The sequence below is a fragment of the Falco cherrug genome, chromosome 19 (assembly GCF_023634085.1).
Source record: "Falco cherrug isolate bFalChe1 chromosome 19, bFalChe1.pri, whole genome shotgun sequence".
Taxonomy (NCBI): Eukaryota; Metazoa; Chordata; class Aves; order Falconiformes; family Falconidae; genus Falco; species Falco cherrug.
The window spans coordinates 3,212,789-3,226,418 of record NC_073715.1 but is presented as its reverse complement, the minus strand read 5'-3'; the positions used below and the strand labels follow the sequence as shown (position 1 = coordinate 3,226,418).

The 13,630-nt window shown below is 68.5% G+C and overlaps 4 protein-coding genes across 5 annotated transcripts; 2 read left to right on the top strand and 2 right to left on the bottom strand.

Moving 5' to 3' along the window:
• The first annotated feature begins 1,696 nt into the window (after positions 1-1,696).
• Positions 1,697-4,650, top strand: LOC102048353 (G patch domain-containing protein 4). 2 transcript variants are annotated; one of them, XM_055696779.1, is made up of 8 exons: positions 1,697-1,850; positions 2,476-2,549; positions 2,638-2,730; positions 2,954-3,061; positions 3,235-3,341; positions 3,447-3,497; positions 3,620-3,914; positions 3,987-4,650. In XM_055696779.1, exons 1-8 carry the CDS (start codon positions 1,775-1,777, stop codon positions 4,299-4,301), a joined length of 1,119 nt encoding a protein of 372 aa, XP_055552754.1. In that variant the 5' UTR covers positions 1,697-1,774; the 3' UTR covers positions 4,302-4,650. The 2 variants fall into 2 exon arrangements, with proteins under 2 accessions (XP_055552754.1, XP_055552753.1); XM_055696778.1 differs by having other exon boundaries at positions 3,620-4,650.
• Positions 4,613-7,220, bottom strand: NAXE (NAD(P)HX epimerase). Its single transcript, XM_055696821.1, has 6 exons — positions 7,014-7,220; positions 5,910-6,018; positions 5,715-5,825; positions 5,462-5,575; positions 5,232-5,379; positions 4,613-5,156 (listed from the first exon to the last, which is right to left on the bottom strand). Exons 1-6 carry the CDS (start codon positions 7,193-7,195, stop codon positions 4,954-4,956), a joined length of 867 nt encoding a protein of 288 aa, XP_055552796.1. The 5' UTR covers positions 7,196-7,220; the 3' UTR covers positions 4,613-4,953.
• A 130-nt stretch (positions 7,221-7,350) lies between these two features.
• LOC129734228 (cuticle collagen 40-like) lies at positions 7,351-8,794 on the top strand. Its single transcript, XM_055696819.1, has one exon. It carries the CDS (start codon positions 7,814-7,816, stop codon positions 8,741-8,743), a length of 930 nt encoding a protein of 309 aa, XP_055552794.1. The 5' UTR covers positions 7,351-7,813; the 3' UTR covers positions 8,744-8,794.
• Positions 8,795-8,890: 96 nt separating this feature from the next.
• On the bottom strand, positions 8,891-11,888 carry TTC24 (tetratricopeptide repeat domain 24). Its single transcript, XM_055696874.1, is given in 13 exon segments — positions 8,891-9,014; positions 9,135-9,202; positions 9,601-9,852; positions 9,945-10,028; positions 10,030-10,067; positions 10,237-10,348; positions 10,350-10,366; positions 10,441-10,621; positions 10,623-10,654; positions 10,749-11,088; positions 11,090-11,223; positions 11,226-11,532; positions 11,825-11,888. Coding segments are annotated over 13 exon segments (1,617 nt in total). The 5' UTR covers positions 11,873-11,888; the 3' UTR covers positions 8,891-9,010.
• Between the last annotated feature and the right edge of the window lie 1,742 nt (positions 11,889-13,630).

Below are 13,630 nucleotides of genomic sequence, written 5' to 3'. Positions count from 1 at the left end.
AAAGGACAATGCTTGTGCCCCATGTCCCACGGCCAGTACCAGCCATGGAGCTGAGCCCTGATCCCGATCCCTTGGGACCCCGGGCTGTCCAGGGGGGCTGCTCCAGCCCCACCTGCCAGGGATGGAGGAGAAACCTCCCGCGCCGTGCCACATTCTTTGGTTTTGGTGGATTCTGCGGGGCTGGGATGCTTGGTCCTGCTCCATCACGTTATCCTGGTGGGAATCTCCCCATCCTGGTGGGAATCTCCCCATCCTTCTGCCTTGGCTTCCCGGCTCCCGGGCTGTGGCCATAAGCCGGCTCCTCCGCGAAGGTTATTCCTGCTTTTTTGGCTCCTGGCAGACAGAGCAGGGAAATACGGAGCGGCCAAGGCTGCTGCCAGGCTCCCTGCTCTCACCACCCTGGGATAAGCCCCCAGCCTCTTACCGAGGGGAGGGGATGGCAGCAGGCGCCGCGGGAGGAGGAAGCCAAGCACAAGGAGGTGCCCGAGTGATTCTCAGGGGTGCTGGAGCAGGGGAGGGGGGTCCCGTGACCCCCTCAGCCATGCGGTGAAATGTGGGCACTGTGCACGACAGCTGCAGCGGTGCCAAGTACAGTTGGTGCCTTTGCTGCACGCGGGTGCACCCCGCTGCACACCCTGCACGCCATGCACCCCTGTCATGCATCCTATTGCACCCCCTGGCATGCCATGCACCCCATACACCCCCTATCATGCACCCCATTGCACCCCTGGCATGCCACCCACCCCATACATGCCCTATCACACACTCTCTGCACATCTTGCACACTACCCACCCCATGCACGCCCTGTCACGTACCCCACTGCACACCTTGCACACCATGCACTCCCTATCATGCACCCCACTGCACCCCTTGCATGCCATGCACCCCACTGCACCCCTTGCATGCCATGCACCCCATTGCACCCCTTGCACACCCTGTCATGCACTCCACGCACACCTTGCATGCTGCATGCCCAATGCACGCCCTATCACACACCCCATGCACCCCCTATCACGCACCCCACTGCACCCCTTGCATGCCATACACCCCATGCACACCGTCATGCACCCCACTGCACTCCTTGCATGCCATGCACCCCATGCACGCCCTGTCATGCACCCCATTGCACCCCTTGCACACCCTGTCATGCACTCCACGCACACCTTGCATGCTGCATGCCCAATGCACGCCCTATCACACACCCCATGCACCCCCTATCACGCACCCCACTGCACCCCTTGCATGCCATACACCCCATGCACACCGTCATGCACCCCACTGCACTCCTTGCATGCCATGCACCCCATGCACGCCCTGTCATGCACCCCATTGCACCCCTTGCACACCCTGTCATGCACTCCACGCACACCTTGCATGCCGCATGCCCAATGCACGCCCTGTCATGCACCCCATGCACCCCGTCATGCACCCCATTGCCTGAGTGTACGTGCATGCACGCGTGTAGATGTGTGTGCACGTGTGCAATGTGCACGCGCGCGCGCGTGTGTGTGCGTGCAGCTGTGTGCACAGACGCGTGTTCATGCGTGTACCCGCGCGCACGTGCGTGCTGCAGGCGCGCGCCCGCGTGCGTGCCGCTGTTCCCGCCAGGCGCGTGCCCGCCCCGCCCCGCCCGCACGCGCAGAGCCGTGACCCCGCCTGACCCTTGCGCGTGCGCGCTGGGCACTTCCGGCCGGCGGCGGCTTGGAGGCGGGCGGTGGCGGACGGGCCCCCCCGGCACCCCCCGGAGCCCCGGGACCCCCCCGGATCCCGGCCATGAGCGCCACGGAGCCGCCGGGCCGCGGGATGCGGTTTGCGGAGGGGCAGCTGCGGCGGCACGGCTGGCGGAGAGGTGGGGGCCGGCCCGGGGGCCCGGCCTGCGGGCCCCGCTGCCCCCCGCTCGCCCCGGCCTTGCTGCGCCCGTGGGGGTCCCAGGCCGCGGGGGTCCCCAGGCTTCAGCAGTCCCAGGCCCAGGGGTCCTTAGGCCGCGGGGGTCCCAGGCCGCGGGGGTCCCCATGCTCCAGCGGCCCCAGGCCCAGGGGTCCTTAGGCCGCGGGGGCCTCAGGCTACGGGGGACCCCAGGCCCCGGGAGTTCTCGGCTCCAACGGTCTCCAGGCCATGGGGGTCCCCGGCTCTGGCGATCCCCAGGCCCCAGGGGTCCTCCGGCCCCGGGGGTCCCTGGCTCTGGTGGTCCCTGGGCCGCAGAGGTCCCAGGCCCCAGGGGTCCCCAGGCTCCAGCAGTCCCAGGCCACGGGGGTCCCAGGCCCTGGCGGCCCCCAGGCCATGGAGGTCCCTGGCGCTCCCCGGTCTCATGGCCTGTCCCCAGCCCCCTTCCCAGAGGAGCAGATCTCCGCCTCGCGGCCTCGCCCCCCACACTTGGGGTCTCGCAGCAGCCCCAGCCCCCACTGGCCAACCCCTGGCAGTGGGGGGGGTCCGGGGGAGCCGCTGCGGCCGGTGACGGGTGCTCTTGTCCCCAGGGCGGGGGCTGGGGAAGCGGGAGGACGGCATCGCCGAGGCCATCCGGGTGAAGGTCAAGTGTGACACAGCGGGGGTGAGTGCAGCCCCCTGCACGGTGCGGGCTCGGACCCGGTGGTCGTCGCCGGCTGCAGCCGTTTTGGTGGCCCCTCTGCACCCCGCAGGTGGGACATGACGCAGCGGAGCCCTTCTCCTTCCACTGGTGGGACCACGTCTTCAACAAGGCAGCTGCCAACATTGCAGTGGAGGCCAGGCAGGTAGGGCTGGGGGCGGCGAGGGGGCACCCCAGTGGGGCTGGGACGGGGCCACAGGCGGGGAGGGCTTTGGGGTCCCCCTTTGGTGGGCTTTGTGCTGCCACCGAATGTCCCTGCAGCCCTTCACAGCATGCAGCACCCTGCATGGGGACCACGGTGCTGGAGGGGGCAAAGCCCTTCAGAAAACTGCTCCTGAGCCTTTTGCATCTCTCTCCCCCCACCCCAGGACGGTGTTGCCATGAAGACCCTTTCTGAGCAGGGAGCCTGGATCAGCACTAAGAAGCCCCGCAAGGCCGGCGGCACCGGCAGCATGCTGTACGGCCGCTTCGTGAAGGTAACTGGCCCTGGGGACACGGCTCGGCGAGCAGCTGTGGCTCTGGAAGCTGCTGTGAGCTCTGCGCCCCCCTTGCAGTGCAGCCTCCCCAGCCAGTCGCTGCTGTGCCCCCCCCAGGGCCCCCTTTTCTTTGTCCCCCTTCCTCACAGCCCCTCTGCCTCTCCCCACCGCAGTCAGCCACGCTCACAGCATCCGGGGAGGAGTCGGCGAAGCTGCCCACTGGCTCGGAGAGCAGCGAGGAGGAGGAGGAGGAGAAGCTGGACCTCTCTTCAGCCAGGAGGTGAGGTGATGTGGGGGACAAGGGCTGCAAGGGGGAGTCCCACTCCGGGCCGCCCTCCTCCCCATGCCGATGCTGGGGGTGACGCGTCCCATCTGTGTCCCGCAGGCTGACGGATGAGGAGCTGATGCGAGCATGCGGCGGCCGCACGGCACACAAGTAAGTGGTTGGGGGGGGCTGCGTGGTTGGGCTCCCCCCTCCTGGCAGGGTTTTGAGCAGGCTGGGCTGGAGGGTTCTTCACCAGGAAGGTGCCAGACCCGTGCTGCCCACCGGTGTTGCAGGGGTGCCCGTCACGGCCTGACCATGAGTGCCAAGCTGGCGCGCCTGGAGGAGCAGGAGCGAGCCTTCCTGGCCACGTACCGACGGAAGGAGCAGCAGCGTGAGCCCCCAGAAAACAGCCCCCCAGCTGAGGGGCAGAAAACAATAAAGGAAAAAAAGAAACAGTCCAGGGACAGAGCCAACCCCGAGCTGCTGCAGCACCAGGAGCCAAGTGGAGAAGAGGAGCTGGCAGGAGAGGAAGGGAAGGTCGTGAAAAGGAAGAAGAAGAAGAAGCAGGAGCCAAGCAGGGAAGAGGAGGTGGCAGGAAAGGAAGAGAAGCCTGCAAAGAGGAGGAAGAAGAAGAAGCAGGAGCTAAGCAGGGAAGAGGAGGTGGCAGGAAAGGAAGAGAAGCCTGCAAAGAGGAGGAAGAAGAAGAAGAAGCAGGAGGAGGAAGACGAAGAGCTAGATGAGCCAGAAAAGAAGAAAAAGAAGCAGCAGCAGGAGGAAGAAGACAAAGAGCCAGAAAAGAAGAAGCGGCAGCATCGGGAGGAGGAGGAAGACAAGGAAGAGCCAAAAAAGAAGAAGGAGGAGGACAAAGAAGAGCCAGCTGAGACCGAGGTACCTCTAGAAGACACAGATGGGTCCGATCACGCTGGGCACAGGCCCAGGAAGAAGAGGAAGAAGAGGAAGAGGGAGCCAGAGTGAGCAGGGACCAAGGCTGCCGCCCTGCACAGCTGCACCATCTGGCTCTGAGGGTCCCAATCCTGCCTACTGGTGCCCAGGGGGTGCTCCGGGCCCTTCCCAGGTGGAGCCCAACACTGAGGCCCCCAGCTGCATGTTCGCTGCCTGGAGACACTGGGCTGGGACTGGTTGGTCTGGAGCTGGATCAAGCTTTGCACCACCCCCGGGAGCCTTCCTTCTGCCAGGGGTGACCCCAGTGCCCACCAGCCCCGAGGGGGGGGACACCAGTTTCCCATGGGTCTGTCACAGAGGGCCACAGAGGGACAGCCCCCACATTTTCAAGGGCACAAATAAAATCTTTATTGCAGTAAAACTATCCAGAAGTGCAACGTACGTGGCAAACCCCAGCGTCCTGGATTTTGTCTACACCTACAAACACTCGGATGAGGCAGCAACCCCAAACGGAGTCCCCCGGCAGCCGGCCCATCACCCCCAGGCTCCTGGGGGCTTTGAGTCCGCTGCAAACCTCGACCCCGTGGCAGAGCTGAGTAGGACCGAAGCCCAGTGAGGCGCTGAGCATCCTCCTAGCGGAGAGCTGCAGCTTTGGCAGAATGAGACCCTGATCTGCCGTGCCAAAGCCTAGCCCGGCACCCCAAGCCCCCGCTGCGCCCCAGCCCTAGGTCAGCTGCAGGACGCAGTCTGTCTCGGGGTACGGCGGCAGGTTTAAAGCGTATTTCTTCTGGAGCGCGGGGGGCACAAACCTGCCCCCGAGGAAGTGGTAGCGGCCGGCAAAATGCTTGGCTGCTGCCTTGGGTGCCGTCAGCGAGATGAGCATGTCGGGCTGGAGACCATCCGCCTTCCCCTTCTCCACGTCCCAGCCTGCAAGGAGCCCCAGGCTGGAGCTGGGAAGACCCCCCAGAGGCACCTTCCCCTGGGGGGTCCGGAGTTACTCACCCGAGGGGATGTCGATGCTGGCGATGGGGACCGTGACGCGCTCGAGGGTGCCGAGGATGCTGCCGAAGGGCTCCCGCACCGCTCCCTTGAAGCTGAACCCGAAAATCGCATCCACCACCAAGCCGTAGAGCTCGTCGATGAGCGCAGCCTGCGGCGGGGAAGGCGGTGGGTGAAAACCAGCCCCCGACACGGCTCCAAGGGCAGCTGCTCCCCAGCCGGGGGCTCCTCACCTCCGCCGGGAACTCGGGCAGGAAGGGGATGTCCATCTTCTGGCACTGGGTGGTCAAACCTTCAAAGAGGGGCTTGTTGGGCCGCTTGGGGTAATAGACGGTTGGCTCGTAGCCCTGCAAGAGCAGGAGGGAGCTGGGCAGGGCTCAGCACCAGCTGGAGGAGCGAGAACCCCGAAGCTTGTGGGGCTGGGGGTGCACGGGGCCGAGCCCCCTCCCCGGGGGGAGCACGCAGCCGCTCGCACAAGAGACTCACAAACATTTTCAGGTGCCGGGCACAGACCAAGCCGTCACCGCCGTTGTTTCCCGGCCCACAGACGACCAGCACGGCGGGCTGGCTGGTGGTGAAGGAGCTGGGGGGGTAAGCCTGGAGGGGGCCAGGAGCAGGATTATGCTGGGGGATGATGCTGAGGACCCCTGCCAGGACCCCCTCCCCGCCTCATGCGCCCACCTTGGCGATGGCGGTGGCGCAGCTCAGCCCCGCCAGCTCCATCAGCTGGTCCACGCTGAATTTGTACTCGGTGAAGAGCTCCTGGTCGATGGCCTGGGCCTCCTCCTGCCTGGGGGGGGAGGGTGGCAGCCCTGGGGGTCCCAGACCCCCGGCCGGACCCCGGCTTTCTGGGGTCAGGGCCAGCCCAGGGCCAGCCACCATCCCCTTGACTTTGCAAAGCGCCAGCAAGTGAGGGGGGTGGTGGGGGTAGGGTGCTGAGCCCCCACTCCATGCACCTCTGCACCCCCAGGCATCCCACCCAACGACTCACCCCCCCCAGTGCCTCTCTCCACCCTGTTAACCATGTCCCGCACCCTGCAGACCCCCAGACAACCCCCTTGCACCCTGCAGACCCCCAAGCCACCCCCCTTGCACTGCCCCTGCACCCTGTGGACCCCCAGGCATCCCCCTGCACCGTGCGGACCCCCACACCACCCCCCTTGAACCCTGTGAACACCCAACCACCTCCCCTTGCACCCTGGGGACCCTCCATCACCCTCCTTGTACCTTGAAGACCCCCAGCCACCCCCTGCACCCCCCCTACCCCCTGCAGACACCCAACCACCCCCTGCAACCCCTCCCCCACCCTGTGGACCCCCAGGCACCCCCTGCACCCTGCGGACCCCCAGTCACTCCCCTTGCACCCTCCCCACCCCCTGCAGACACCCAACCACCCCCTGCAACCTCCCTGCACCCTGTGGACCCCCCATCAGTCCCCTGGTACCCTGAAGACACCCCCCCCCTCAGTCCCCCTGCACCCTGTGGAACCCCCATCACCCCCCCTGCACACCCTCAATCACCCCCCTTGCACCCTGTGGACCCCCAACCACCCCCCTCGCACCCTGCAGACCCTCAATCACACCACCCCCCCGCACCCTGGGGACCCCCAAGCTCCCCCCCCAAGCACTCTGTGGACCCCCTGCACCCTGAAGACCCCCAGCCACCCCCTGCACACACACCCCTGCACCCTGCGGACCCCCAACCGCACCCCCTCCCCCCCCATTCTGCCCCCCCTCTGCCCATTTTCCGCCCACCCCCACCCCCGGCTCCCCCCCCAAGCCCTACCCGAGGAAGCGCAGCTCCCGCGGGCCGGGCCCGGCGCTGGGCCCGTGCATGGCGCGGTGGGGGCGGCACCAGCCGCGGTCCCGGTGCCAGTCCCGGTGCCAGCCCCCCCCCGGGCAACGCCCGCCCGCCCGCGCCGCCGCCACCAGCAGCCCCAGCCCCAGCAGCGACCGCGGGCCCGGCATGGGGCGGGATCGGCTGCGCTCGGCTGCGCTCGGCTCGTTTCGGCGCGGCTCGGCTGCACTCGGCGCTGCTCGGCTGGGCTCGGCGCGGCTCGGCTGCGCTCGGCTAGTTTCGGCGCGGCTCGGCTGCGCTCGGCCCGGCTCGGCTGCACTCGGTCGGCCTCGGCTTAGCTGGGCTCGGCTGGGCCCGGCGGCACTCGGCCGGGCTCGGCTCGGCTCAGCTCGGTCCGTCGGGGCGGAGCGCCCACCCCCGTGCGGGGGGCGGTACCTGGCTGGAAGCCCCGCCCCCTCCCCCTCCCGTATTAAGACCGCGCTGGCCCAGGCCGGGGTGCCCGTTAGCGACCGCGCCGAGGGCTCGGGGAGGGGGTGGTGGGGGGAGTGGGAGGGGACGGGACGGGACGGGACCCCTCGTGTCCCCCGGGACCCCTCGCTCGTCGCGTTTAATGACCACGGGGGCGCGGAATGGGCGGTTAACGGGGGAGGGGCTGGGTCCGGTACTGGGGGGGTGGGACAGTGCGGGTGGGCTGCCGTGGGGCACCATCTCCCTGTGGTCCTCTGTCCTCACACAGCGATGCCGTGGGCTGTCACCACCTCCCTGGTGTCCTCCGTCCTCGTACGAGGATGCCGTGGGCTGTCACCATCTCCCTGGTGTCCTCCGTCCTCGTACGAGGATGCCATGGGATGTCCCCGTGTCCTCTGTCCTCGTGCAAGGATGCCGTGGGCTGGCACCATCTCCCTGGTGTCCTCCATCCTCGCACGAGGATGCCGTGGGCTGGCACCATCTCCCTGGTGTCCTCCATCCTTGCACGAGGATGCCGTGGGATGTCACCATATCCTCCATCCTCATGCGAGGCCACTGTGGGATGCCACCATCTCCCCGGTGCCCTCCGCCTTCACACAAGGCTGCAGATGACGGATAGTGCCCTGGTCCTGGTGCGGGGGGCCTGGTTGGTGGGGGGCCAGCAGCTGGCGGCAGCGGTGGGGGTGGCAGCGGCGGGGCTGGGAGGTGGTGAGGCCACTGGCGTGTTACAGCGTGTCCGGTGGGATGCAGAAGAGGTGCCGGGTGGGTGGGTGGGTTTCCTGCAGGGGTGCTGTGCTGCCCCCTCCCTAGGGCGGGGGGCTGGTGTTGGCCCCAAGGTCCCCAAACCACCAGCCTCGGTGACTTCAGGCTTGGGGCCACGTGGCCAGCAGGGGTGTCCCAAGCCCTGCCAGGGGGTCTCCATCCCTGAACCCTCCCCCCAGAGGACCCCCCGTAGCCCAGACTACCCGCCTGCTCCTCCAGCGTGTCACCTACCGCTCCGGGGGCCTCAGTCGGAGGGTCCGGGGGGTCCGGTGCCCTGTGGACCACTGGGTGAGAGCAGTGGCCCCCGGGGCAAACCCAGCCCCGGTGGCGCTTGGTACTCACGGGGCTGGGGGCTGCCGTGGCGCGGTGGGGCTGGGGGCTGGTGGGTGCTGCTGAGGTTACTGGGAGTGAAGCAGAGACTGCTGGTGGGGGTCTGTGCCACAAGCCCACCCCCACCGCCACCAAACCCTCCCCAAATTCCAGCCTGAAAGACCCCCAAGGCGCTCCCCGGAATTGTGCATCTTTTAAAATCTCGGGATTTTCACCTTGGAACCACGAGAAATCGCTGGGGCGCCACCGCTCGCTGCATCCCCTTCGACACTCCTGCGTGGGGGTGCCCCTCCTCGCCCACCCACCTGTTGGCGCGGGGCTGACGGTGACACCCTGCAGCCGTGCTGGGACCATCCTCATCCTCCCCAGGGATGTCCTGTGGGTTGCGGGGCTCTGGTGCGGGGCCATCAGCCAGGGCTGCTCCTCTACCTCCAGGGAGGAAGGACAAACGGGCAGGAACCCGGTGCCAGACGGTGCCAAAGCTTTGGCTCCGGCAAAAATTAGCCGCGTGGTTTAATTAAAACTGGGGGTTAATTTGCAGCCTCTTACCTGAGTGCCTGGGACGTGTTCCCGGTGCGTACGGCTCGTCCCCAGCCTGGGCTCCCCCCTTGAAGGACCTGGGCTCAAGGGAAGAGTTTTCTCACGGATGACACTGGGATGTCACCGCCGGAGCAAGGAGGAGTGGGGCAGGGTGGGATGGGGTGGGGTGGGATGGGGATGGGATGGGGTGGGATGGGATGGGACGGGGATGGGATGGGGTGGGATTGGGTGGGATGGGGTGGGGTGGGATGGGATGGGAATGGGATGGGATGGGATGGGATGGGGTGGGATGGGGATGGGATGGGAATGGGATGGGATGGGGTGGGATGGGGATGGGATGGGAATGAGATGGGGTGGGATGGGATGGGGATGGGATGGGGTGGGATGGGGATGGGATGGGATGGGATGGGATGGGATGGGATGGGATGGGATGGGATGGGATGGGATGGGATGGGGTGGGAGCTTCCCTACTCACGCCTTGCTCTGCTGGAGCTGCCTCGCCCTGGCACGGGGCCACGTGGAGCAAAACCACAGTTGGACGGGGTCCTGCTGCGGGGGGGGGCGGACAGCTCGGGGTCCACATGCGTGTGTCCCCCTGCCCACCCAGGGGGATGCTCACTGCTGCTGGCGTGGGCGCCCAGGCCCCCCTGCGGGAGAGGCAGAGCTGGTGCTGGATGGCATCGCTGAGCTTCTGCACGACGCGCTCGCAGGCAGCTCTGGGGGTGTCCTGCGGAGGGGACAGCCTGCGTTGTCACCCCGGGACACCCCGGGGGTGACACGGGGGGGTCCATCCTCAGGGGTATCCCCGGCATGTCTTACCTGGCAGCGGGCCAGCAAAGTCAGGGCCTCCTTGTAGTGCCTGATGGCTTTTTGGGGGTCTCCCAGGTGGAGGCAGGCTGCCCCCCAGCCCCTCGCACGCTTGCCACTGTCCCTGCATGTCCCCTGGGGGGCAAAGGACAGCGTTGGTGCCACAGAGGGACCATGGCCGATGCCCTTCGGATGCGGCGCATGGTGGGCTGGACGCCACTCAGGATCCAGATGCACTGAGCCCCCTGCCCCCAGCCCAGGGATGCCTGCGTGTCCCCCCCCCCCCCCCCCCCCCCAACCTTACCGGAGTCCCGGAAGGCTTGCAAGGCGTGCAGGTAATTCTCTGTGGCAGCCTCATGGTTCCCGAGCCGGCTGCAGGCGTACGCCAGGTTGCTGAAGCACTGCCCCTGCGCCCTCACGGTTCCCTCGAGCGCCTGCAATGGGGAACGCCAGGCTCCATCCCCAGCTGGTGCAACTGGCCAAACTGGGAGCAAAGAGCTGCCCTTACCGTGCAGCGCCGCCGCTCGCCGGTGCCAGCCCAGCGCCGTGCCAAAGCTGCCCAGGGCGTTGTGGGCAGCACCCAGGTTCTGCAGCAGCGCGGCCTCACTGCACTCATCCTGCTCGCCAGCACGGGGGGCGAGCGCCTGCTGGAAGCTCTCGGCAGCCAGGGAGAAGATGCGGAGCCGGGCAGTAGCCGAGCCCAACGTCGTTGTAGAGTTTTGCTACAGAGCAAAAAGGAAAAGCTGGGTGCCGGTGCTGCACCTCGGGGTGCAGCGGAGAGCAAAGGGGTGCTGCACGGCGGTACCCTCGCAGGGCGTGCGTCGGGGATGCTCGGGCAGAGCGAGCGGCACTGGGCGAGGACCCGCGCCACCTCCGCCGCCCCGAAGCGTCGGCTCTGCAACATGGAGCCACCTGCCCTGCTCAGCGCCACCGCCGCCGCCTCCGGGCTGGCCGCCGCCGCGTAGCTCCGTGCCGCCTCCAGGAAGCAACGGGCGGCTCGCGCCGGCTCCCGCATCCCCAGGTAGCAGCATCCCATCTGCACATGGGTCCCTGCCCGGCCGCCCACCTGCGTCGCCCCAGGACGCTCCAGCGCCTTCGGAAAATCCTGGAGCCCTTCCTGAGCCGCCCCCCTATTGAAATAGAGCCCCCCCGCCCCGCTCCCTGCTCTCCCCTTCTGAGGGCTGGGATCGGAGCAGGAATTCCAGGCCCTTGGTGGGTTTCCCGCTCTCCACGTAGGCGACCCCCAGGTTGAAGGCACAAGCCCTGCGCAGCCGGGGGCTGCCCGAGCCCCCCGAAGGCGCAGTGCCTTCCTGAAGCGCCCCACCGCCCCCCGCGTGTCCCCCCGCGCCAGCGCCCGCTGCCCGGCCCGCGTCAGCGCCGCCACCTCGGCCCCCCGCCCCGTCACCTCGACCCCTGGCACCCCGCCGCCTCCCCCCCCATCCCGCTGCTCCTTCCCTTTTCTTCCGGCTTTTTTGCGGGATGGCGGGGGCTGCGGGGGGCTGCGCTCCGGTAGGCGCCTCCGAAGCCATGGGTAGGGGTGGCGACCCCCCTGTGAGGAGGGGGTGCAGCAGGCAGCTAAGCCGGCACAGTCCGGGGGTTTCTTAAAGCAAGCAGCGTTATTTTATATTCTCTTTTTTTTTTTTAAATAAAATAGATTATTTTCTATTCTTGCAAAAAATAGATATTAGAAAAGCCTGGTAGCCTGTTGGCTGCCAAAATTCCCGGGAGGAAAAAAAAGCCTTTCCCAGGGGGACCCCAGCCCGGCGCCTGCCCCCCCGCAAACCTTTGTGGGCACGGGAGAGGAGGGGGTGTTTGGGGGGGTCACCCAGCACGGTGGGTCCTTCCCCGGGGGGGTCTTTTGGGGGGCAGAAGAGTCGGGTGCTGGCACTTACCGTGTGCTCTGTAGGTGCGAAGGGTGGTGAGAGCGGGGTGGGGGGCATCACCGCTGCAAACCGCAGCCCCACTGTGTCCCACAGCCCCCCCCATGTCCCATGCCCCCCCCCCTGTGTCCCACGGCCCCCCATGTCCACAACCCCCGTGTCCAAAAGCCCCCCGCCACCACCCCACACCCCCTCCCCATGTCCCCACAGCCCCCCCGCCACCACCCCCACAGCTTCCGCCCCCATGTCCCACACCCCCCCCATGTCCCACAGCCCCCCCCACCCCACAGCTCCCTCCCCGTGTCCCACGCCGCCCCCATGTCCCACAGCCCCCCCCCACCCCACAGCTTCCCCCGTGTCCCACGCCCCCCCCATGTCCCACAGCCCCCCCCACCCTACAGCGCCCCTCCCCGTGTCTCACACCCCCCCCATGTCCCACAGCCCCCCCCACCCCACAGCTCCCTCCCCGTGTCCCACGCCGCCCCCATGTCCCACAGCCCCCCCCACCCCACAGCTCCCCCCCAGTGTCCCACAGCTCCCCCTCCACCACCCCATACCCCCTCCCCATGGTCCCACGGCCCCTCCCCGTGTCCCCACCACCCCACAAGCCCCCCCGTGTCCCACCCCCCACCCTGTGTCCACCGCCCCTTCTGTGTCCCGCAGCCCCCCTGCCACCACCCCACAGCCCCCCTGTGTCCCAGTATCCCCCCGTGTCCACAGCCCACGGGGGGGGGTTATGGTCCGGATGGGGACCGAGGGGGTCCAGGGGGGTCCCCGAGTCCCACCGGAGCTGGGGCTGCCTGGAAAGCCCCCCGCAGTGGGTCACAGCCCCCCGGCTGGGTGACGGCTGTGGGTGGCACAGGGACAAAGCGGGTCCCCCAGAGGAGCCACCTCGCCACCACGGCCCGGCTGGCTCCAGTTTCAGCTCCGTCACTGGTGACATGGCAACCTGGGTGGCACGTGCTGGGGGGGGGGGGCTCATTTCACAGAGAGCACGGCCGTGGGCACCCCGAGGCTGGGGAGGGGGGGGTAAACCTCTCCCCCCCCCCCCAAAAGGGCTGCACCATGCTGGTCCCCTGGCCCAGTCGCCGCAGGGGTCCCCAGCAGCCCCCCTGGGCACGGGGTGGCCCTGGTGGGTGCAGGTCTCCGTGGGTGCGCTCGGGGGCTGTGCCCATGGTGGGGGCGGCTGCCTGGGGGTGCCCCCCGACCTGCACCCCAGCACCCCTGAGCTCAACTTGCACCCCCGCTCTGTGCCCCCCCGCACCCATGGGCTCCCCCCCCACCCCAGGGCTCCCCTCGCCCCACCGTGTTCCCACCCCCCCCCCCGATCAATACCCACCCCAGCACCCATGGGCTCCCCCCCCACCCCAGGGCTCCCCTCCCCCCACCGGGTTCCCCCCTCCCCCCCAATCAATACCCACCCCAGCACCCATGGGCTCCCCCCGCACCCCAACACGTGCCACCCCCGCCTCCACGACTCCCCCTGCGCCCCCGCGCGGCCCCGCCCCCCGCCCCCCGCCCCGCCCCGCCCCGCCCCGCCCCGGCCCCGCCCCCCGCCCCCGCCCCCGCCCCCCGCCCCAAGACCCGGCCCCGCCCCCCTGCGCGGCCTCAGCCCCGCGCGCGGCCCCGCCCCCCGCCCCGCCCCCGGCCCCGCCCCCTGACCCGGCCCCGCCCCAAGGCCCGGCCCCGCCCCAAGACCCGCCCCCGCCCCCCCGCGCGGCCCCGCCCCCCGCCCCACCCATCGGTCCCCTCGCGGCGCCGGGCGGGCGGCGCGAGATTCAAACGGCGGGTGGGGCCGCGCGACCGCGGCCATGGAAG

Coding starts and splice junctions, on each gene's coding strand:
- LOC102048353 (XM_055696778.1), top strand. CDS start 1,775: ATGAGCGCCACGGAGCCGCCGGGCCGCGGGATGCGGTTTGCGGAGGGG. Junction 2,550..2,637: donor TCAAGTGTGACACAGCGGGG/GTGAGTGCAGCC, acceptor TGCACCCCGCAG/GTGGGACATGACGCAGCGGA. Junction 3,062..3,234: donor TGTACGGCCGCTTCGTGAAG/GTAACTGGCCCT, acceptor TCCCCACCGCAG/TCAGCCACGCTCACAGCATC.
- NAXE (XM_055696821.1), bottom strand. CDS start 7,195: ATGCCGGGCCCGCGGTCGCTGCTGGGGCTGGGGCTGCTGGTGGCGGCG. Junction 6,019..7,013: donor CGGGAGCTGCGCTTCCTCGG/GTAGGGCTTGGG, acceptor CTCCCCCCCCAG/GCAGGAGGAGGCCCAGGCCA. Junction 5,826..5,909: donor GCGCCACCGCCATCGCCAAG/GTGGGCGCATGA, acceptor GGCCCCCTCCAG/GCTTACCCCCCCAGCTCCTT.
- LOC129734228 (XM_055696819.1), top strand. CDS start 7,814: ATGCCGTGGGCTGTCACCATCTCCCTGGTGTCCTCCGTCCTCGTACGA.